Source organism: Crocodylus siamensis, chromosome 2, assembly GCF_052110815.1.
Source record: "Crocodylus siamensis isolate JL-2025a chromosome 2, ASM5211081v1, whole genome shotgun sequence".
In the NCBI taxonomy this organism is placed as follows: domain Eukaryota; kingdom Metazoa; phylum Chordata; order Crocodylia; family Crocodylidae; genus Crocodylus; species Crocodylus siamensis.
In genome coordinates, this window is record NC_143396.1 from 229,424,655 (window position 1) to 229,447,173 (window position 22,519).

At 46.8% G+C, this 22,519-nt stretch overlaps 1 protein-coding gene across 2 annotated transcripts in view; it reads left to right on the plus strand.

Moving 5' to 3' along the window:
* The window catches only part of TTBK2 (tau tubulin kinase 2), a 206,603-nt gene that overhangs the window by 112,936 nt on the left and 71,148 nt on the right, over nt 1–22,519 (plus strand). For both annotated transcript variants that reach the window (XM_090033330.1, XM_090033332.1), the window contains exons 8-9: nt 6,545–6,637; nt 8,505–8,630. In XM_090033330.1, coding sequence (XP_089889456.1) covers nt 6,545–6,637; nt 8,505–8,630 — 219 coding nt within the window. The remainder of the gene's footprint in view (nt 1–6,544; nt 6,638–8,504; nt 8,631–22,519) is intronic.

Consider the following 22,519-nt stretch of genomic DNA (forward strand, 5'->3'; position numbering starts at 1 on the left):
TAAATCTAAACACCTACTATAAGATATTTTAATTTTATTACAAAAAATATTTGTCATGAATTCTACTTGTGTACTATATAGAAGGGATTGCATAATTGCTTAAAAATAAACTACTCTTGTATAGCGTGTGTGTGTATTGTGAGGTGGGGGTGTATGGTGAGGTATGGTAAGGTGTGTGTGTGGGGGGCGGTGTGGGGTGTGTGTGGCTATATGGTGAGGCGTGTCGGGGATGTGGTTGTGTGTGGGGGGTATAGGGTATGTTGCTCCTTGTTCTGTCATCTGCCACCACCGAGAGCAGTCTAGCTCCATCCTCTTTTGAACCCCCCTTCAGGTAGTTGAAAGCTGCTATTAAATCCATCAGTCTCCTCTTTTCTCTAGACTAAGTGAACCCAATTCCCTCAGTTTTTCCTCATGAGTCATGTCCCTCAGCCCCCTCACCATTTTTGTTGTCCTCCTCTGGACTCTCTCCAATTTGTCCACATCCTTTTCGTAGTGGGCCCCCCTTAGCTTTCTCCTTCAAGCTCTGTTAGGTGGCTTGGGTGCCTGCCAGTTTGTCTCCTGCAGTCAACTCACTCAGGAGCTCTTCTCTCTGCAGCATGCAAGGCCAGACTGCCTGATTTAATCTCAAGCACTGGTCTTATGTGCTTCAAAGCCCCACCCCTTCCTGTTAGGTGGCTCTCTGGCCACACACGAGAGTTTATACTTTGGCTTGATAGCCAGCCTGCCCTCTGATGCAGCTTAGTTTGACTTCTTGCAGTCTTTACTCCTGCCACACCTGGGGGCTGCTCTTGGTTGCTTATTGTAATGCAGCTAGCTCTCCGCAGCAAGCTGAGTCTGTCTTACTTTCCCTTTAAAGTAATAGGAGCCTCTGCCTCTGTTACAAGATGTTATTTCATCCTGGTGATAGATCCATGCAGACCATGCCAGGACCTAGCACAGAAGACCATAACATGATGTGTTAGCACCCCATTTCTTAAGCTTGGAGGACACCCCCACTCCCCAGCTGTTGGTACTCCACTGTTGGTAATTCATCCTAATGGTTTGTATTACAAATCCCACACTGCAGTGATTCCAAGAAAGCTTCACCCTTCCCCCACACTGACTCATGCACTCCAAAACCATGTCTGGTTTTTTTGAGGGGGAGGGGGGCTGTCTTCAGGGTTACCCTAGGGCCTCTTAAGTGACAATCTGAGATCTCTTGTCCCACTGGACAGCTGGGTCAGACGTGGAAATAAATAGGGATTACTCTGTTGGAGTCCTGAAACTTACCAGGGCATTGTATGTCCATCCATCCTTTCCATATCTCTGGTTGCCTCAGTTATGCGTAATGGGAAGCTAAGGACTGGCTTGTTGTGAGTGGCTTTTGGGGGTCTTGTTGGTAGTGGCAGGAGGGCAGTTGGCAAGAGTAGAGGGGAGCGGTCAGTAGGAATGTGGAGGGGATAGAAAGCTGTGAGAATGAGGGAACGGTGGGGTGTGTGACATCGGCTTGGTCTGGCATGAGGTCCAGGAGATGATTTTCTGTGAGGGGCTAGGCTGATTAACATCAGTGTCATTTAAGATCTCAGGTGCAGGTAGGTGGTATGCCTCCAGATCTGCTTGTGAAAAGAATCGTAGAATCATAGAGGTAGGGTCGGAAGGGACCTTGTAGATTTTCAAGTCTGACCCCCTGCCAGGGCAGGAGAAAAACTGGGCTCAAATGACTCCAGCCAGGTAGGCATCAAGCCTCTTCTTAAAGACCCCCAGGGTAGGAGCCAGCACCACTTCCCTTGGAAGTTGGTTCCAGCTCCTAGCTGCCCTAACTGTGAAGTAGTTCTTACGGATGTCTAATCTAAACCTACTCTCCGACAACTTATGGCTGTTATTCCTTGTTATGCCAGGGGGCGCTAGGGGAAACAAGGTCTCTCCCAAACCCTTCTAGTCCCTGCCCTAGTGAGTTGATAGACTCCAGGTCCCCCCTCAGCCTTCTCTTGTGAAGGCTGAACAGGTGCAGGTCCCGCAGTCTGTCATTGTAGGGTCTACCCTGTTGTCCCCAGATCATGTGGGTGGCCCTCCTCAGGACCCTCTCAATGTTGTCCACATCTCTCCTGAAATGGGGTGTACAGAACTGGACATAGTACTCCAGCTGTGGCCTGACCAGTATCACGTAGAGGGGAGAATCACCTCCTTGGCCCTTCTTGAGATGCACCTGTGGATGCACGACAAGGTGCGGTTAGCCCTTCCAGCCGTGACCTTGCATTGTCAGCCCATGTTCATCTTGGAGTCAGTAATGACTCCAAGATCCCTTCCTGCCTCTGTGCTTTTAAGAAGGGAGTTTCCCATCTTATAAGTGTGCTGCTGGTTACTACTGCCCAAGTGCAGCACCCTGCACTTGTCAGTAATGAAACGCATCCTGTTTTTGTTAGCCCACCCGTGTAACCTATCCAGGTCTTGCTGCCATCTTTCCTGCCCTACTAGTGTGCTCACCTCACCCGAAATGTTGGTATCATCAGCAAATTTAAACAAGTTGCTTTTCATCCAAATTGCTGATAAAGAAATTGAATAGCACGGGCCCCAGGACTGAGCCCTGGGAGACTCCGCTGCCCACTTCTCCCCAGGTCAAATATGTCCACCACCACCCTCTGAGTATGACCCTTGAGCTAACCTGCAGTCTATTTGACTGTAGGCATCAATGCCACAGTCACCTAGTTTTTTAATGAGGATGGGGTGGGAGAGGATGTCAAAGGCCTTGCTGAAGTCCAGAAAGACTACGTCCATGACGACACCTGCATCCGATGTTTTTGTGACCTGATCATAAAAGGCAATCAGGTTGGTCTGACATAACCTGCCCCTAATGAAAGCGTGCTGGTTGCCCTTGAGTATCATCCCTGAAGCCGGCCCATCGCAGATGTACTCCTTGATGATCTTTTCAAAGAGTTTCCCTAGGATCGAGGTAAGACTGATGCACCTATAGTTGCCCAGGTCCTCCCTCCTCCCTTTTTTGAAGATGGGGACCATGTTGGCTATCTTCCAATCATCTGACACCTGGCCTGAGCACCACGAGCACTTGTAAAGCTGTGCCAAGGGCCCTGCAATAACCCCTGCTAGCTCCCTCAACACCCTGGGGTGGAGAGCATCTGGACCCGCTGATTTGAACATGTCCAGCCCCTCCAGAAGCTCTCTAACCTGGTCCTCCCCAATCTGAGGTCTGGAGGTGTTCCTCTTGAGTCCATCTTGCATCACGGTGGGGAAGTCCCGGTCCCTGCGCAAGAAAACAGAGGTCTTCTGGAAGCTTTCGAAATCAAAGTTCCTTTATCAGGCTCTGGTAAAAGTATACATTGTACAAGATGGTAAAAATTCCCCATAGTGTAGAGATCCCGAAAGCTTGCAGGAAAGGACTATTTTCTTACGATTTTCCAGTTGGTCTAATAAAAGGTATCATTTTGGAACCAAGAGTTCTAGTTTTTTGTTGGCTTTAGTGTAGCACTTATGTTAAGTGCAGTTGTGACCCTGGGCAGCCATATTGGAGGATGTGCTGATAGATGACTTGATTCTAATTAGTTGTCCAAGGGGAGCACCAAATGTCCTCATTGTCTTAGATTTCAAGAAAGTCTGCTACCCCTGCCTGCTTTCAAATGGTAGAGCATCGTACAGGTGTGGCAGAAGATGGTAGTGCTGAGAGCAGGCTGCTGTTGACACTGGTACAGTAGAGGCTGTGTCCTCAGGATGGACATCCCAGCAGAATGAGAACTCAGTGTGTTTTCTCACTGTAAATAGTGCAGGTCACATAACGACCTTTAGTAAAATAGTGACCTATAATGAAGTAAGCAGTAGAGGTCATATGCCACCCAGGTCCTGTAATGCTTGAGCAGTGTAATTCACTGTGAATACTAAAGGAGTCTTCTTAGAGCACTGGGGGGTCATGGAGCATTGTGGGATGTAGGTAGACCAACCAGCTCTCTGTTTTACTTTGCTGAAAAGTGCAACTGTAACATGAAGCCTTTAAGAGTTGTTACTGTTTTTTCCAGAGTCATTTTTGAAGCAGAGCAGTCATTTTTTAAGTGCGTCATTGGCCAAATATGTCTGCACCCTCACTTTTTGGAACACTTAAAGGATATGTCTGTCCGTGACCATACTGTGATGGAGAAATTGGAATAATCTACAGACTGCATAGTGGGATTGCACTTCATAGTAAATTGTATATTGTAACTGTATTTTAACATATTTTCCCTTCTGATTTATTATTCTACTTTCTGAAGTTGTGAGAAAAGCAGGTAGTGATTTTGTAGCTCCAGTAGTTCCTTTTTTAATTATTAGGGATGTTTATACATGTGCTCCTGGAGTGGGGAGGGAGAAGGGGAGCCCTTTCATTAGAGCAGCTTTGAGAGCCACTCTAAATAAAGCACCCGGAGCATCTTGTGTATCAGTGTCCCTGCACTTCAAAATGATGGTGAGGGCACTTTAACTAAAGCTCGTCAAATGCACCCCCACTGCCATTTTGAAATGCAGGAATTTCATAGATTTCATAGACATTAGGGCTGGAAGGGACCTCGGGAGATCATCGAGTCCAGCCCCCTGCCCAAAGGGCAGGAAGTCAGCTGGGGTCATAGGATCCCAGCAAGATAAGCATCCAATTTACTCTTGAAGGTGTTCAATGTAAGTGCTTGAACCACCTCCAATGGCAGACTGTTCCAGACCTTGGGGGCTCGGACAGTAAAGAAATTCTTCCTTATGTCCAGCCTGAAATGGTCTTCCAGGAGTTTGTGACCGTTCGACCTCGTCATCCCTTGGGGCGCTCTGGTGAACAAACGTTCCCCCAGATCCTGGTGGTCACCCCTGATAAACTTATAGGTGGCCATCAGATCACCCCTGAGCCTGCGCTTTTCCAGGCTAAAGAGTCCCATGGCTCTCAGCCTGTCATCGTAAGATCTGTTTTCCTGACCTCTGATCGTGCGTGTGGCTCTCCTCTGAACTCTCTCAAGCTTCTCCACATCCTTTTTGAATTGTGGAGCCCAAAACTGGACGCAGTACTCCAGCTGCGGCCTCACCAAGGCCAAGTACAAGGGGAGAATGACGTCCCGGGATTTGCTCGAGAAGCATCTATGGATGCAAGCCAGCATTTTGGTCACTTTACTAGCCGCAGCATCGCATTGGAGGCTCATGTTCATCTTGTGGTCAATAATGACCCCCAAGTCTCTTTCTTCTGTAGTGCTATCCAACGTAGCACTGCCGAGCCTATAAGGATGCTGCAGGTTTTTCCTCCCAAGGTGGAGAACCTTGCATTTTTCAGTGTTAAACACCATCAGGTTCTCGTCCGCCCATTTGCTGAGCTTGTCCAGGTCAGCCTGGATCACCCACCTATCTTCTGGCGTGGATGCTTTGCCCCAAAGTTTGGTGTCATCGGCGAACTTGGCCAGTCCACTCCTGACTCCAATGTCGACATCATTAATGAAGATATTGAACAGTATGGGTCCCAGGACAGAGCCTTGAGGGACCCCACTGGTCACAGGGCACCACGATGAGTGACTGCCATCGATTACAACCCTCTGGGTCTGACCACGGAGCCAGTTTCCCAGCCAGCGGATCGTGGTGGAGCCAAGGCCACAACTGGGCTGTTTGGCCAAGAGGTGATCGTGGGATACCAGATCAAAAGCTTTTTTGAAGTCAAGATACATGACATCAATTTCTTCTCCCTTGTCCAGGTGATAGGTCACCTGGTCATAGAAGGAAATGAGATTGGTCAAACAAGACCTACCCGCAACAAACTCGTGCTGGCTATCCCTTAGGATGTTAGCCTGGGCCAGTCCATCAAGGATGGCCTCCTTAAGAAACTTTTCTAAGCTCTTCCCCAGGATAGAAGTCAGGCTAATGGGCCTGTAGTTAGCCGGATCCACTCTCCTCCCTTTCTTGAAGATCGGCACCACATTGGCCTTCTTCCAGTCTTCGGGCACTACACCAGAGCGCCAGGAGTTTTCAAAGATCCGTGCCAGGGGCTGGGCTATGACGCTCGCCAGCTCCTTGAGTACCCTGGGGTGCAGATTGTCAAGGCCGGCTGACTTGAAGGTATCCAGCTTCTCAAGGTGTTCCTTCACGAGGTCAGCATTTATGGAGGTAGGGGATCCCCACCACCCGGATCTCCCTGTCCCGTAGCAGGCATGGGCGTCCCACGGGACTGATGAAAGACTGATGCAAAGTACCTATTTAATAGGTTGGCTTTTTCCTGGGCTGAATGTTGATACATGAGATGCTGGAGGATGCTAGATCACGGTAATCTAGCATTACCAAGCTCCAGCAGACTCAGTTAATTGAGTCTGCTCCGACCTGCTGCCATTATAGCGCATTGGAGCAGCCTTGCTCTTTGTGTAGGGGCCCCCAAGGATTTTGACATGATTTTTTTTAAATTTAAAGAAGTTCTGTTGTGAACACACAATAGTGGTGTCTCTAGACAAATAGTGGTGTCTCTAGACCATGCAGGATTTAGCTAAGCTCTTTAGCTCTGATTGGATAAGTAAGGTCAAGAATGGCATACCCTAGGTTTAACAGAAGTACACCTATTTCATTTTCACAGGAAATGGGGCGACATGATGACCTCTGGTCCCTGTTCTACATGTTGGTGGAGTTTGTGGTTGGACAACTGCCTTGGAGGAAAATAAAAGACAAGGTAAAAGGAGAATAGGGAAAATTTGCTTCAGTTTGTGCACAAATAGATTTCACAGATTCCATCCAGGAATCATGAGAATGTTATGAATCAGTGTTACATAATTGTTTCTAGTGTTTTTCTCACTTCACAGCACTGACATGTCATAACATTTTATAGTGTGTTAAAATATATATTCAAGACAGTTGGTATATGAATTAGATTGAGCGTATACTTTTACATGTGTATTGTAGAGCAGTGGTTCTCAACGGTTTTTGTTCTAGGACCCATTTTAAACATTGATGGCCAGGGCTGACCCAGTGTGTGGGGCAGGGGTGGAGAGAGCATGGGGGCCCCAAGCAGCCCCTCACAGGCTGGAGCTCTGTCATCCTGCAAGGGAAAAACCACCCTTTCCCACATTTTTCTCTTTTAAAGGAGAGTCTATTTTGAAAGTTTGCTTGCAACTCTTTCAGATATTCTTGTGACCCATGGATTGAGAAATGAGGGAAAAAGTGTAAGCGTGCATCTGTTACTCTATATGCAGATCAGTGCCTTTTGCCTTCCTGTGCTGTACCTATAAAATTTCATTTTCTAGGTTGATGGTCCATTTGGGAAACAGGCATTCACTATGTATATTACATAGATGCATTTAACCCAGTTGATCTGTGGCTGTGCTATGAAGCAGTTTTCAAACTGGAGACACAAAAAAACAAGTTTTGATGCACTGAATCTGTTACCATATTTACTCAATTCTAAGAGATGGTTTTTCCTCCCCATTTAACATGGGGAGGCTCCTCATCTTAGAATTGCATAAGAAAGGGCTGGGGGGACAGTTGGCTGCTGTGGCTCAGGCCCCAGCCCCTGCCCAGGGTCTGACTATAGATGCAGATGATGCCTGTTCCTTCCCTCCTCCCTGCTGCCTCTGAACCCTGCAATCCCTCCCTGCAGCCTTTTTCTCTCATTTCCACTCAACCCACGTGGCCTCAGCTCCCATGCCTGCCCCTTTCCCTCCGCCTTACCTTTGCTCCACTCTGGTGACTCCATGCACACTGTAGTCTGGGTCACTGAGCATGGCCCTAGCCCAACCCCTGTAGCAGCAATGCGGGAGTAGAGAAAAGGGACAGAGCCTGTCAGTACAAAGCAAGGGTAAGGGAAGGGAACAGAGGCTGGGGGAGAAAGGTGGATCCCAGCGGCAACAGAAGTGGCAGGGAGGGCAGGCATAAGCAGGGGGCAAGCCACTTGACCTTCCCATAACATCTGCCTCCCCCCTGGAGGGGTTGTGGGATGTCTCTAATCAATAATTAGATTCTATACGTGGAATATTAAACAAATTTTTTTTTTTGTATATAGAATCTAATTTTAGGGAGGTTGTCTTAAATTCAGGGTCATCTTGGATTCAAATAAGTGTGGTACTTCTTTGAGAAAAGTACTTCTTCATATACATGGTTATACTAGTAAATGAAGGTGTTCTGCACTGAAGATTGCTCCTACTGTTCTGACCTCAGAAACTACAGGCATAATGTTATTGGACTGAACAGCATCCTAAAAATCTACTAAGTAGAAGTGGATTAAAGAACATAAATGTGTGTCCATAATTTGTTAAGAGTCATGATGGCTAATCATATATAGTGGTGTCAAACAAAATCAAAATGCAAAAGAAAAGTAAATTAAATTAGAATTTAGATACTGAAATTGAGGTTTTGTAAAACATTTTACATCAGGCATCTAGGGCAGTGATAGGAGTTCTGGTCCTATCATATCCCAGAGGAATAATTAACTCCTCCCACATCCCACTAAGGATATTGCACATCCTTTGAGATATAGTGTGATTATTCTGCAGCTGAGAATGGAGTTATGCTAATGGCGGGTTTTTTGTGCTAATTGTTCCTAGGAGCAAGTAGGCTCTATTAAAGAGAGGTATGAGCATCGGCTCATGTTGAAACATCTGCCTCAAGAATTTAACATCTTTCTAGATCATATCTCCAATTTAGATTATTTCACAAAGCCTGATTACCAGGTAAGCATTTTTTGCAAGGTTTATTTTGTACTTCAGATGTTTTAAATAATTCTGTCTCTTGGATTTTCTCATTCTGTATCCATGGTTATGGTGATTGCAGACTCCTGCATCAAACTGTTTTAGTGGCCATCTGGCTCTGATGCTTGTTTGACATGTTAAAGATGCTTGTCTGTGGGTCTGTCGGTTTGTCTGTCTGTCTGCCTGCCTGCCTGTCTGTCTCGTTTTTCCCAGTTTGGGAAAAGATTTGAAGCATAACTGCTTGGTGCTTTGAAATCCAGATTTTACCCTTGATGTCACGTGGCTCTTTACGTGGAGGGGAGTCCACTGGTGTAGCAGGCTCCACTGTGTGCTATTTGAAAAGGATTGGTCAGATTGTTTTTGTACTAATGGCTACACTGGCAATTTGCCAGGATCTTGAGAGTGCCAACTGCTATAAATAGTATGGAACAGATTGTGACTGTCCTCATTTTTTGATACTAAAGTGTGGCCTGCAAAAATTATACACATCAGGACAAGGTGTTATCAAATTTGCTTGGTTAAGGTAAAGTACTGCAGTCTGGGATTACTAGCTCATTTCTCTATTAAAGTGGTGGTAGCTAACATGAAGAATCCATATTTTTTAACCACATTTTAACATTGAATGCCTCAAGAATAATAATTGTGTACTGCAATTCAGTGACCTAAAAATGGCAGAAGGGGAAGGTCTTTCTTATTGTAGGATTTCTGATCATAGTGAATTGTATGCCTGACATGGATATTAATAAATAAAGTGCCATATGCAGTCTTTGAAACATAATTTATAAATTGTTTCTTCTGCTCCAGCTAATCACAACCTTGGTTAAAACTGCCTTTGAGATGTACACTGCTCTGACATCATGCATCATCATGGTATTATGATGCTATATTACAGGGGTGGGCAATTATTTCGTGTGGAGGGCTGCTTACCCAGTTTTGGCAAGCTGTCAAGGGCCGCATGGGTAGCCCCACCCCTTGACAGGTGCCCCACCCCCTGGTCACAATCTTGGAACCAATGTCCCGATGTCTTGGGACCAATGTCTCAGGGCCAGCACCAGTGAGGCCGAGTGGGGTGCAGGCTGCCAGGGGTCTGTGGAGCTAGGCTGGGCTGCATGAGCAGGGAGAGGAGGGAGCTGGCCCGGCTCCGTAGAACCCCTGCCAGCTGAGACCCTGTACCTCTGCCGCCCGGCTTTGGACCCTGCTGGCGCTGGCCCTGTGACACCAGTGCTTGCCCTGTGCTCCCATGCCCATTCACTCCCAGTGCCCCCCAGCCCTGCAGTACAGGCATGGGGCAGCGCACAGTCTTGACCCTCTGCTCATTGGCGAGGAAGGATTTAGTGCAGAGCACAGGGAAAAGTGGCCCCTTGGTTGCCCTGTGGCTGATGCTCCCTGCTGCAGCTGCTCACAGGCCACATGGGGCTGTCCTGAGCAGGCACAGGCAGCCCCATGCAGGCTGCGAGCAGCTGCAGTGCAGGGTGCTGGCCACGGGGCGGGCGAGGGGCTGCTTTTCCTCTGCACTCAGTGCCAACTTGTAACGTTCCCCTGCTGCCAGCCTGGGCCCCGTGCCGGCTCCGGGCTCACCCGTCGGGGCTGTACATAGCGGCAGCAGCTGTGGCCCCTCCAGTTGCTGAGCCAGGCAGTGTTTGCTGCTGCTGCCCGCCTGGAGTTCATGTGCTAGGCAGGCCAGAGGCAGCGCTGCCAAGCTCACCGCAGCCTAATGTGGCATAAGCTCTGGGCGAGCAGCAAGTGCGGGGGTGCAGCTGCTGCCGCTGCAGCGTGGCCTCAACAGGCGAGGCCAGAGCTGGTGTGGGGCCAGGTTACAAGCTGGTGCTGAGTGTGGAGGGGAAAAATGGCTCCTCACCTGCCCCATGGCTGGCGCCCTGCACTGCAGCTGCTCGCAGCCCACATGGGGCTGCCTGTGCCTGTTTAGGACAGCCCTGCGTGGGCTGCGAGCAGCTGAAGCAGGGAGCATGGCCACAGAGTGGGGGAGGAGCCAGTTTTCCCCACGTTCTGTATCAGTTCCTTCCCTGTCCTTCCCCACCCCCCACCTCCTTACCTGAGCTTCCCATGCCGGGTCAATCACATGGTCCCAGGCCAGAAGCCCCTGCTGGGGCTTCCGGCTGGGGAGCAGGGCAGGCAGGCCCTGCTGTTACAGGAGCCCACCAAGCAATGTTCCCTGTAAGGAGCAGTGGTCTGTGAGCACGCCACCTCAGTCCATGAGCGCGCTGCCTTGGTCCGGCATGGGACACTTACTGAAGGTGGCTGGGGGCCAGGGGCTGGGAGGTGGAGGCTGGAGCCAGGGGCTGGAGGCTGGGGATGGGGGGCCAGGGCCAGGAGCTGGGAGCCAAGACCAGGGGCTGAAGCCAGGGGATGGAGGCTGGGAGCCGGGGGCCAGGGGCTAGAGGTGGAGCTGGGGACTGGGGCAGGGGCCAGAGACTGGAGCCGGAGCTGGAGCCTGGCGCGGGCTCCCTGGCACCGGGGAAGTGCTCCGCTTCCCTGCATCAGGGCTGGGGAGTGAAGCACTTCCCCAGAGCTGGCGGAGGCTGCCCCAGCCCCCTGCTCCAGTCTGTATCCCTGCCTTGCCTCACCTCAGGGAGGAGCTGCTGCCTGCCCCAAGTGAAGCTCCGCTGGCTCCAAGACACTGTGGGACACTTCCCGCCCCCCCCACCCCCCCCCCGAGGCCATGCAGAGCACTTCCCTGGAGCCAGCAGAGCCCATACCACGCTTCCATTCCAGCCTCTCCTGGTGTGTGGCCTTGAAAAGGTTGTGTGCGGCGACACTTTTAGTTGTGCATGTGCACACCTTAGAGGGAACCTTGCCACCAAGGATTCCCCTAGGTCCTACTGCCTCTGGTTCCTGTCATTTTTGACAGGAAGCAAGGACAGATAAATTCTAATTTTCAAAATTTTTTTAGGGGCCCCGTGGGCCAGATAGAATGGCCTTGACCCGTGGGCCAGATTTTGCCTACCCCTGCTATTTACCTTTTAGCAAGGAAAGGTCTAACTTAAAAATATCTTTTTTTTTTTTTTAATCTTTGGGTGACTTGAAAAGGGGAGTGCTTCCTTACATTGCATATCTTCTCCTTTTTAACACTGTTTATTATGCAGCACACCTACAGAAGCAGCTCTGTACTCACTTAAAAATTGATTATTTCTGTTTCGATAATATCCTTCTCAGTATTGTCTGCTTATCAAGACATTCTCTTCTCCCAGTGCATTGCATTCCTGTAAAATGCTTTACAATTACTTAATCTTTTTCACAACTCCCCATCATTAAGATCCAATGTTACAACTACCTTCCTTCCAGTTACAGGACTACATCAGACATTTCTTGACTCACCTTACTGGACTTATGTGTTGCATAGGTCTTGTATTAATCCCTGCCTGAATTTAACCCAGATGAAATGTATTTTCTTATGTTGATCCACTTCGAAATTTCTTGGTGTTATACAGAACTTGTCCGTTCCACTTATGGCTGGCACCATAGCCCTGGAAGTGAGGGGACCCCTCCAGCAGGGCTGGGGGTACAGGGGGCTGCGGGCGGGGGGGAAAGGGGCATGAGCAGGGCCCCTTGGGTGGGGGAGTGAGGGGCACGAGCAAGGCTGGGGGGGAGTGAGAGGATTAACCATGGATTTTGGGGTTTTTATCAGAGAATTTGATATTATTTTTTATCAGGGAAAACCAGGATCCCTGGTCATCTCATAAAGCACAACACACATTTTTTTCCTTTTAAAAAGAAACTATAACCTTTACTGCTATGCTAGGTGACTATGGCTATATTATTTAGTAGTACTTGTTAGTTTTCCTTCTATATTTGTTTTAGAAGTAAAACCCTTGGATCATCTTTTCAACTATTCTTAAAACCTTCTCATAATCTTGGCTTGTAAAATAAAATAGATGTATTTGTGCTGGCAGGATGTGTTGCACAGTCACAGTTTAACCTGCATTGGTACTGCTCTTGCACAGTATGACTTGTTAGTAAATCTAGACAAGAGATAAGAATTTCTCTCACCTTCATTAGTTTTTATGCTATGGAATACAAAGGTCCTAAAATGACAGTTAAAGAGAATTGTAGTAGCAAAAAATTTGAAACAGGAAATGAAGCATTTGAACTCATGTGGTAAATGTTTCACAGATGCTTAATTCTGATTTTAAAAAGTGAATTAGGAACCCAAATCTTATTGAGGTGAAATAAAAAGTGTTTTTTTGAAAATTTACTTATAATCTTGGGAGAGCACAAGAGCAACAGCTATGGACATGTTTGTCTTTTGAGAGGTGGAAGAAAGGTTGAATGGAAAAATGTATTACTCATGTCCGTTCTGTTTATACACAGGGACCAGACACAATCTTGTCAACATAATTTCTGAGAATGAGAGACTAATGCAGAGATAATTACATTAGTAAAACAAGGAGATTGATCCAGAGCTTTGTATTTCCATGTAAGAGAAGGTGCAGTGTCTTGGAGGAAAATACTTCCTCATTAGAGGTAGAGCTCATTTGTAGCCTCCTTTATACATTTCAGCATATTAATTGGATTAATTAATGATGCTTTGTAATGCCATAGGGAATACTATGGACCCTGACAGATGCTAAATTTGTGGTGCAATTAAAATGTTAACTGTGCCATAAATTGTAACATGCTACACCTTAGAGCCAATTTATGGCATGATACGTAACAAGCCACAAAGATGTTGCAGACACAATATTCAGTGTCTTTGACTTGTTTGTATCATGTCTTAAATTGAAAATGTAGCATAGTGGCCCTTGCCATATCCCAACATTGAGCTGAACATTGGGACTGGGCAGGAGGTAGTCTCAATGTCCAGGATATAGCTGTCCCCTTCCTGATCAGTGGGATGAGGTTGGGAGCAGTCCTTGCTCCTGACCCTAGCTTATGGTGCCCCCCACCTTTAAAAAGTGACATGCAGTTCCTTGGGTGTTGTGAGCCTGACATTGAGCAAGCTCTCCCCAGTGTCAGCTTCACAATGTTACAAACCTTTAAAAAGTGGCTATGAGCAAGCAACTGGGAGCCCTAGCTGCATGCCCAAACACCCATGGGAAGTGGTGCCTTATGAGCTGCTGCTTCTATGTTTCTGGAGGGTGTAGCAGGGTAGCAGGGAGTTCCCTGATCCCCAGCTTCATGAGCCACTTCAAATTGCCCTGCCCTGCAGCTCCTATGTAGGACAGCTGCAGGACAAGTCAGGAAACATGCTGGCATGGAGGAGCCCTGTGTGTTTCTGATGTGGGGCTCCTGTTGCAGGGCTCCATGCAGGTTGGAAGCCAACCATTGCATAATTGGGATCTAGGGAATTTTTGCCTGATCCTCAAATTCATGTGCTTGGTCATGCGTGTATGACATGGTAGGTTGTATGATTTCAGGGATTAGTCATAAAATTCCTCAGATTCCAGTTGTGTGAATGCTTTAATAAACAGCTGCCTATGTACTGTTGCCTACAAAAGAATTACCAAGAATGTACTGTTGCCTACCAAAAGAATTACTAAATTACCAGAATTTCCACAGAAAGCCCGTAATCTCTCACCATGGTTAATAACTGAAACTGAAACCAGTTTTTCCTTTTCAGACATCTTGCTTTAAACAGATAAAGGAATCACTCTCCACTTACAGTACACAGGACCATAGGATAGAAGGGGCTTCCTGGGCCATCAAGTCCAGTCCCCTTTGTTGCCTGTCATCATTCACTAAAGGAATGCCCCAAAGTGCTTTCAAACCCTCACCCACAGCTGCAAGGAACAACATACAGAAAACCAAGACCACCCTAGAACATGCCATAGGTTAGAAGCAGGGGTGACAAGGGCACTTGCCAATACCCTGCCATTCCAGTGACAGGTAAGTAATTGGTTAGTATAGGCTCCAAAAATCCTAGGGAAAGAACTATGTATGACCCACACTGCACAGAAAAGGAAAAATCCACACAGCCTGTACGCATCTCACTTAGGGGGGAAAAAATCCTTACTGACATAACATCTGGTGATGGGTATGTCCTTGAGTGAAAGAGAAAAACCCTCTAGCTAGGAAAATCTGAGTTTAAGTACCAGTAGGAGTATCAGGAAACCTTGGTCAGAAATACCCAGTCTTAGCATGTCAATACTTCAGGGGAAAGCAAAACTGTCTCTTTTCCCCCCTCCCCCTGAAACCAATGGCACTACTGGGATGGTGGAAGTGGGATGAAATAAAAACAAACATCCTTTCTGGCTCCAAATATGGCAGAAGTCCTAAGGCATAGGACTACCAGATACCCTCCATGCTACAGGAACTTCAGATTTTTTACCCCACCACTTTGCTTGAAGTACCATTCCAAAACTTCATGCCTCTGATAGTGAGACATTTTATTTTAATTTCGGTTCTGAATTTATCCATAGCCAGCTTGTAGCTGTGCTGTAGCCAGCTGATCTTGTGCTGTTGTTTTTTCAGCCTAAAAAAGTTTTCTACTTGCAGCCTCCATTTTGCTAAGCTAAACAAGGTGAACTTTTACAGTCTTCTTTCATAAAAAAAGGCCACCAGTCCTCTAAACATCTCTTTGCCCAAGAACCTTCTCCAAGATACTGAACTGAGAAACAGTTAAATATACTATTCTTTGCTGCGAACAATTTTTCAGGAGGCTACTTAACATAATACTTTAGGTGATGCAATGAAGAAGGTGATCATGGATTAAAAATCGTACAATGATTGTGAAGTCCTGTAACTTCTCCATCATGTTCTGGTTTAAAAAAAGTATGGTTGTAAGTGTATTTAATAAAATGGTTCCTCTATGACTTTCAACAGATGGCCAAAGATTTTGTCTGAATTCTATAATAAAGCAGAATATTAAGGTTGGCATTTAGTGAGGTAGCACTGATGTGCATAAAAATCCTCAACTAAAACAGTTGGATTGAATCCAAGCAGTTTATTTAAGACACGGTAATTTATATGACTGAATCCAAGAAAATCTCTCTTGCTCAACAAGCTGTAATTGTGCACTTGCAAGGAGCAAATATATTAACCCTGACATCAGGAAATTCTGATTAAAATTCAGTTTGCTGCTTTCCTTGTTATTCCTGCCCCTACCATAATGAATTGGATTTTGTTGTTGACCTTAATGGGCATGTCCACACATGCAAGCACGTGCACTTGCAGCAGCTCAAATAGAAGCAGTGCAAATTTGAGCTGGGGCTTTTTGCCTCGGTGCACATGCTTGGACATGCACTTTGTTGTGGAGCAAATTGTGCCACTAGAGGCAAAATAACTCTGCGTGGCTCCTCCCAGATCTTCAGTCAGGGGGAGCTAGAGCCCAGGGCCAGCACCTGTTCTGTCCCCAGCAGTATAAAAAGCTGCCCTGACAAGTAGCTCAGGGCTGTTAGCTCTCAGGAGCTTCTGGGGCCCAGAAGGAGGGGACACTACCCCTTGTGCCAGCTGGACTGCTGAAGCAGCCCTGAGAGTTCCCTGCACCCTCTATCCACTGCAGCAGTCTAGCAGTGGGGGCTGCTGCCTGACTGTGACCTGCTGCGTACCTGCCAGACTCGGATGGGGGCAGCAGAGCCAGTAGCGGCATCTGCCCCTCTGGGCCAGCCGCCAGTGGACTGCAGTTGCAGGGTTGGCTTCTGTGCAGCACTACTGCTATGTGTGCCCCCTGTCTGGCCATCTGGGCAGCTATCACCTGGAAGTTGTTCCGGGTGTGGTAGCCTGCTTTGAACTGTCGAAGCATGTTCTCCTGGCCCCATTTGGCCAGGAGGTCAGCCACAGCCAGATGGATCCAAGGTGCCAGCTCTGAGCAGGCAGGGTCTTGCCTCTGGCCTCCCTAGCAGGAATTCTGGTGTTCCCTATTGGAAAACTGAAAAATCCCTGATTTAAAAAAAAATAAATCCCAAAATCACTCTCTAAAATACCCCCAAATCCATGTTACTCCACAAGTAAAACAAAAGACCGCTATAAAGAGAGAGAGAGTGAGACAGAGACACCGATCAGTTGGACAATGCTTTATTGATATATCTACAGTGTTAAAGCAAGTCTCTTAATAATAATAATAAAGTGAACTCTAAATACGGGTTTCATGAATTCATGAATACATATTTTGCTGCCCTCCCACAGGGTGATGGCCCTCACACAAGGAGTGGGTCCCCCACACAAGGGCTACAGCCCCCCAACATGGGGTTCGGCCCCTACACAAGGGATTCAGCCCTCATTCAAGGGGTTCAGCCCCCACACAAGGGCTATACCCTCCAACAGGGAGTTTAACCTCCCAAAAGGGGTTTTGTCCCTCGCACAAAGGGTTTGGCCCCCCAAAAGGGGTTGAGACCCCCAACAGGGGGTTTGGCGCTTTCACAAGGGGTATGGTCCCCCAGCAGGGGGTTCATCCCCCACACAAAGGGTACGGCCCCCAATGGGGCCAAATGGCCCCCGCAGGGGCTACCACCCCCTCTGCAAGGCCCACATGCCTCACCCTAGCCCCCCGATTGCTGCCCCACCTGGCCCCATCCCCCACCAGCTGCTGCAGCCCCCTCAATGGCTGCCTCACCCAGCTCCACTCCCCCAGACACCCCCAATGGCTTCCCCACCCAGCTTCACCCCCTAGCTTGCACCCCCAGGCCCCACAATCACAGGCACCATCACTTAAACCCAGAAAAAGAACAGAAAAAAATGGGGGAAAAAAGTTTCTGTTTACCTTAGAAGCAGGGGGTGGGGGGACAGGGATCAGGGGGTTTGGGGGGATGGGGCCAGACAGGGCACGGGTTGGTGGGTTCGGGGGGGCAGGGGGAGAGGCTGACTGTGGCAAGGGACTGGCGGAGGGGAGGGGACAGCCCCAGCAGGGTTTGGGACCTTGCGGGGGCTGGCAGGGCCTGGCAGGGGGAGGGGCCAGCCCCAGGAGGGGTCAGGAGGCTTGGGGGGGAGGGGCCAGCCACAACATGGCTCAGGGGGGTCAACGGGGCTGGTGGGGGAAGGGGCCATTCCTGGCAGGGCTCAGGGGCCTGGGGGGGGGGGGCTGGTGGAGGTCAGGGGGCCTGGGGGAGTGGGCGGGACCATCGGGGGTCTCCCCTGTCATCCCTTCCCCCCTCCGACCCACGCGTGTTTCAGCTCCAGGGCAAGGGGCAACCATAGAGATGCTTTGGCAGCCAGAATGTCTCTATGGAGGACCCAGCCTCTGGTTGCCTGCACCGCTGTTTTAAATTTCCCTTTTCTTAGATCCCTGGATATCCAGGGGTCTAATTTTTTCCCTCACTGAAAGTTTGCAGTGTGGGGAACATTTTTTTGTTCCTGCACAAGCCTGTTGCCCCGCCTCAAAGAGGTTTGAGGCAGGGCAAGAGGCACGTACGCGCTTGTGTGGATGTACCCAATGGGAGCAAGTCCCTGGTTCCTTCAAAGGTTTAAAGTGGAGAATAATAGCTGTTACAATTATTACTCTGCTTTGTCTAAAAAAAAAAAAAAAAAAATCCCATTTTTTTTCCCCCCATGGCTATAGGGGGAAAAAACCCTCTTTACCACATTACCCAGGATGTAAGAAACAACCAGAGATTTAATTAAAGGATCTAATAGACTCATTTGATGCATAGGTAATGAGATACTGTATATCAGCTGAGCTCTGTATTTGTAGAAAATAAATTAGTAAGTGCATCATATTACCTAATACTGGCATTGCAGCGTTCAAAAGAATGCAGATGAGAATATTCACAATCACTGTCAAATTATGCTTGGCCATATGAAATTTACTTAATTAGCTTTCTGCTGGAAAAAAATGTTTCATGATGTTCCACTTTCATATATCTGTGCATTTCAAAGTAGACTGTTGCTGTGCAAAATTAGCCCATTGCCCATTTCTTCTCTTGGGTTCACAGAATACATTTGTACAAATTCAAGCTCACCTGATTACATAACTACTAATGGATCACTGTACATGTTTTTAAAGACAGAAAATGGCAGTTTAATTGTTTTTGTATCATGTTTATCTTTTTCTTTATCCTGATATTCAGGAGTCTGCTGCAGTGAACATTTCTCATTAGGCAGACATTTTTAGAGCTGTTTTGGAGGCTAATTTTTTCCCTCACTGCAACATTTTAGTTATTCATTGCAGTAGAAGTGTTTCTTCTGTTGCATATTAACTTTCTGCATCTGCCGTGGAGATGAGCTGAATGGACAGCATAAAGCCACCCTTTTTTTTTAATTGTTATTGATAGCTTGGCTTGTTAACGTTTAACAGTGAAATCAAGAAATAGGATTTTAAATGAGACCTGAAAATATAAAGGGTCATCAAATTTGCCATTTGCCAGTGGATTTCTTTAGTTGCTTGTGTTTATATTTTTTATATGCACAAACCTTGTTCTTTATACAGTCCGACCTGCAGGAGACACAGAACTTCATAAGGAGGTTAATGTAATATATCTACAGAGTTGACTTGTGCCAAGCACAGCACTGTAGTGTAATTTCCCCTGATTTATCCATACAACTTGTACAGATGCACTGCAAGGTTCCCTACATAGCGGCCCATGTGCCATGACCAGGAAGTACCTTAAAGATTGAAGAAGAATTTTACCTTTCAGGCCCATTCCATGGTGAGCCTCTCCTCATTAGTGTCAGGTGTGATGGTGCTGTTTTCATTTTTTGTTAAAATGATGATTTTACCCAGAATTATTTTGTGCTTGGTGACTGAACAAGCATGTAGATAGAAACAGTCCTGCCTTGAAGAGTCTACAGTCGGAGGTTCATGACATAAGAAAGGAATGAGAGAAGGGAGAAAAATCAAATGCATATATTTTATGTTATTATTTATGTTCATATACCTCTTGAATTCCATCTGTCATTAAGTGGTTATTTTTATGAAGTTATTACAGTAGATAAGCCTCTTAAAAAGCATCCTATATCCTTGAAAAGGATTTCAAGGAAGATAAGTGAGACCCTCTGGTGTACTTCTTACACAGCATTTAATGCATAGGGGGCTTCATAGAAGAAAACAAGAAGATATTTATGGGAGTCACCAAGGTTGGTGCTGGATGAGCAATGGAGCTATAAACAGTGCAGAAGGGCACCAAAGCTTTAAAGGGTTGATAAAATTGTGAAGGACTGTGAAGGATGATGATAGTCCGTTAGATAAAAAGGAACCAAATGGAGTGGAGTGGATGAAGCATGGTATGATCAGAGCAATAGAAAAATGATCCTAGCAACAGCCTTTTGTAAGGTTGGGAGGGAAGAGGACATAAATTTCAGGGAGATCAGAGAAGGGCATTAGCAGTATTCCAAATGGAAACTGGAGGTCTGAACTAGACTTGCCTTTTATGGCTCTTTGAAATATATTGGTCTGCCTAAGTTTTTTACAGTATTGAGACAGAGTGGTGTTAAGTTTCTTCTAGAGATGATGACATCAGAACTTCATACCTTTTATTTGCCATACTGTAAAGTTTTCAAGAGTAGACTGGGTGGGATGGCTTGGTCAGAAATGTTCCTTCCTTGAGCAAGGGGCTGGACTGGATGACTTTGTGAGGTCCCTTCCAGCCCTATTTTCCTCTGATTTCTATGATTCCTAACTGAGTTATGGCGTCCTATATTGCCTTTCTCTATACAGAGGCAGTTATATTTTCAATTAGAAATGTATCAAAATACATAAAATGTAACAAAATCTCATACTAACATAAAACACAATTAGAATTATCATACAAGCGAACTCAAAGGACTCATAATATTCACTTCAAAGAAAGAAAAGGATAACACAATACCAAATACACTAAATATTCAGCAGTAGAGAAACACGCATTTGTAACACTTAATTTACACAGCTGTAATATATACAAATGTTTCATTTCATACAGATCAGCAAATACCAAAACAAAGACAGTATATTCAAAGAAAAGCCATCTGTAATATCAGCTATCATATACTACAAAACAACACATTTTTTCATCATAACCTGCTTGCTTATTCTCCCAAATCCCAAGTATAAGTCCCACCTCCTACAAATTCTCTTTGACATCCCCAAAGCTTACCCAATTCCTAACTTTGGCACGAACAACACGCACCAATCAGTCCCTTTCTACAGCTCCCTATTCCCTTTGTCTCTACCCTTCCCCCCTTTTTCCCTCTTTGCTATATAATATTTCAGCTCATGTAACCCTAATTGCAGACACTCCACCGTCGAGAAACAAAGCCTCTTCCTAACTAACAAACTGCTAACCTTCCCAATAGCCCCTTTAACACAAGTCAGCAAAACCCTAAGCTCCCACAACCCATCTGTGCCTTCCCTTACCCCATACAACACATTTTCAAAAGATACCCCATCTTCCCTTCCCATGCTTTTCAAAAAACTAGCTATTCTCCCCACGCTTTCTGTTCATAAAAACAATCCTATAAAACACGAGACACTGACTCATCTTTATCACAAATTTCCCTTGGACATTTTGGTGACCTAATTAATCTCCACCGATGCAATGTTTCCCTTACCAATAATATTTCCTACACTGCCCCCCACACTAACACCTTGTGCTCCCCCTTCCACTCCTTCCCTACGATACCTTTCCACACTTGTTTAACGTGGTCCCATTCCAGTTCCGCCACATCTATAACTACCTCCCTTTCCCTCAAAAACTTAAACATCCCTTTTGAATCCCCCAAGTCATCAAGCCCCAATGTGTCCAATCCCTGTGCTTTAAGAAAAGCTCCCAGTCGTGCATACTGCAGTGACATCCTCCACGCTCACAACCCTTTCCACCCTCCCCCATATAAGCCCAATTTCCTTAATAACCTCCCTGCCCAAAACCTACTAAAATTCCCCACTATCCCCATCCCCCCTTTAACCTCCCTTACCACCATCTTCAGAAAATGAACATAAACAAGTGTCTTTGTTTGGCAATCCTCATTCCCCACAACCTCTCATACTTATACAGTTCTCCCCTAGGTACCCTCTCTGTTTTCCCCCCTAAAAAAACCCCAAACACAATATCCTCTGCAGTCTTTGCACCCGTAGCCAGGACAGCGGATACACGATTCCTGTAAACAGAACTGGTGGCAATAGACACTGTTTTATCACCTATACCTTACCCCTAAACAACAACCCCCATGTTCCCTACAACCTGCTTCTCCCTTCCCTCCAATTTCTCCTACGCCTCCTTCCCTTTCACTTGAATGTCCATAATCACCCCCAGCACCTTATCTTTTCCCTTTCCACCGTCAGTCCAAATCTCCCCAAATAACCCGAACTCCCCACCGCCAGTCCCTTACATTTACTCACATTTACCCTTGCCCCTGCTGCCTCCCCAAACTCCTCAGCATGATTCAGAACCTCCCCAGCAAAACCTCATCCCTTACCACCACTGTCATGTCATCCATATAAAGCAGACATTTAACTTACCCCCCACCCCGTCACTCTCACCCCACTAATGGCCCATTGCCCTTAATTCGGTGTGCCAGTGGCTCAATTATGCATACAAATAACCCTGGCAAGAGCGAACACCTCTGCCTCGCCCCTGAATCTATCCCAAAAGCCTCTCCCAAAAATCCCCTGACCATAACCCTGCTCTTTACCCCACCATAAATAGCTCTTACCCTCCCCACAAATTCCCCCGGTAGCCCCATCTTATCTAACACCCTAAAGAAAAATTCATAGATGTTAGGGTTGGAAGGGACCTCAATAGATCATCGAGTCCGACCCCCTGCTCTACACCTCCTCCTCTATTCATATCCCTCCCATCTCACTCTTTTTTTTCTTTTTAACCTGCAACATAAAATACCTCTCCCATTCTTCCCCCTCTTCTACCCACACCTCTTTCGCTAAAAACATTTTCTCTTTCATCCTCACCCTAAACCAATTTTCCACTCCTTCTGTCGCCTTTTCCAATTTCCTCTTCACCTTCTCCCCCTCACCCCACTCTTTTAATCAACCCGTGGACCTCCCTTTG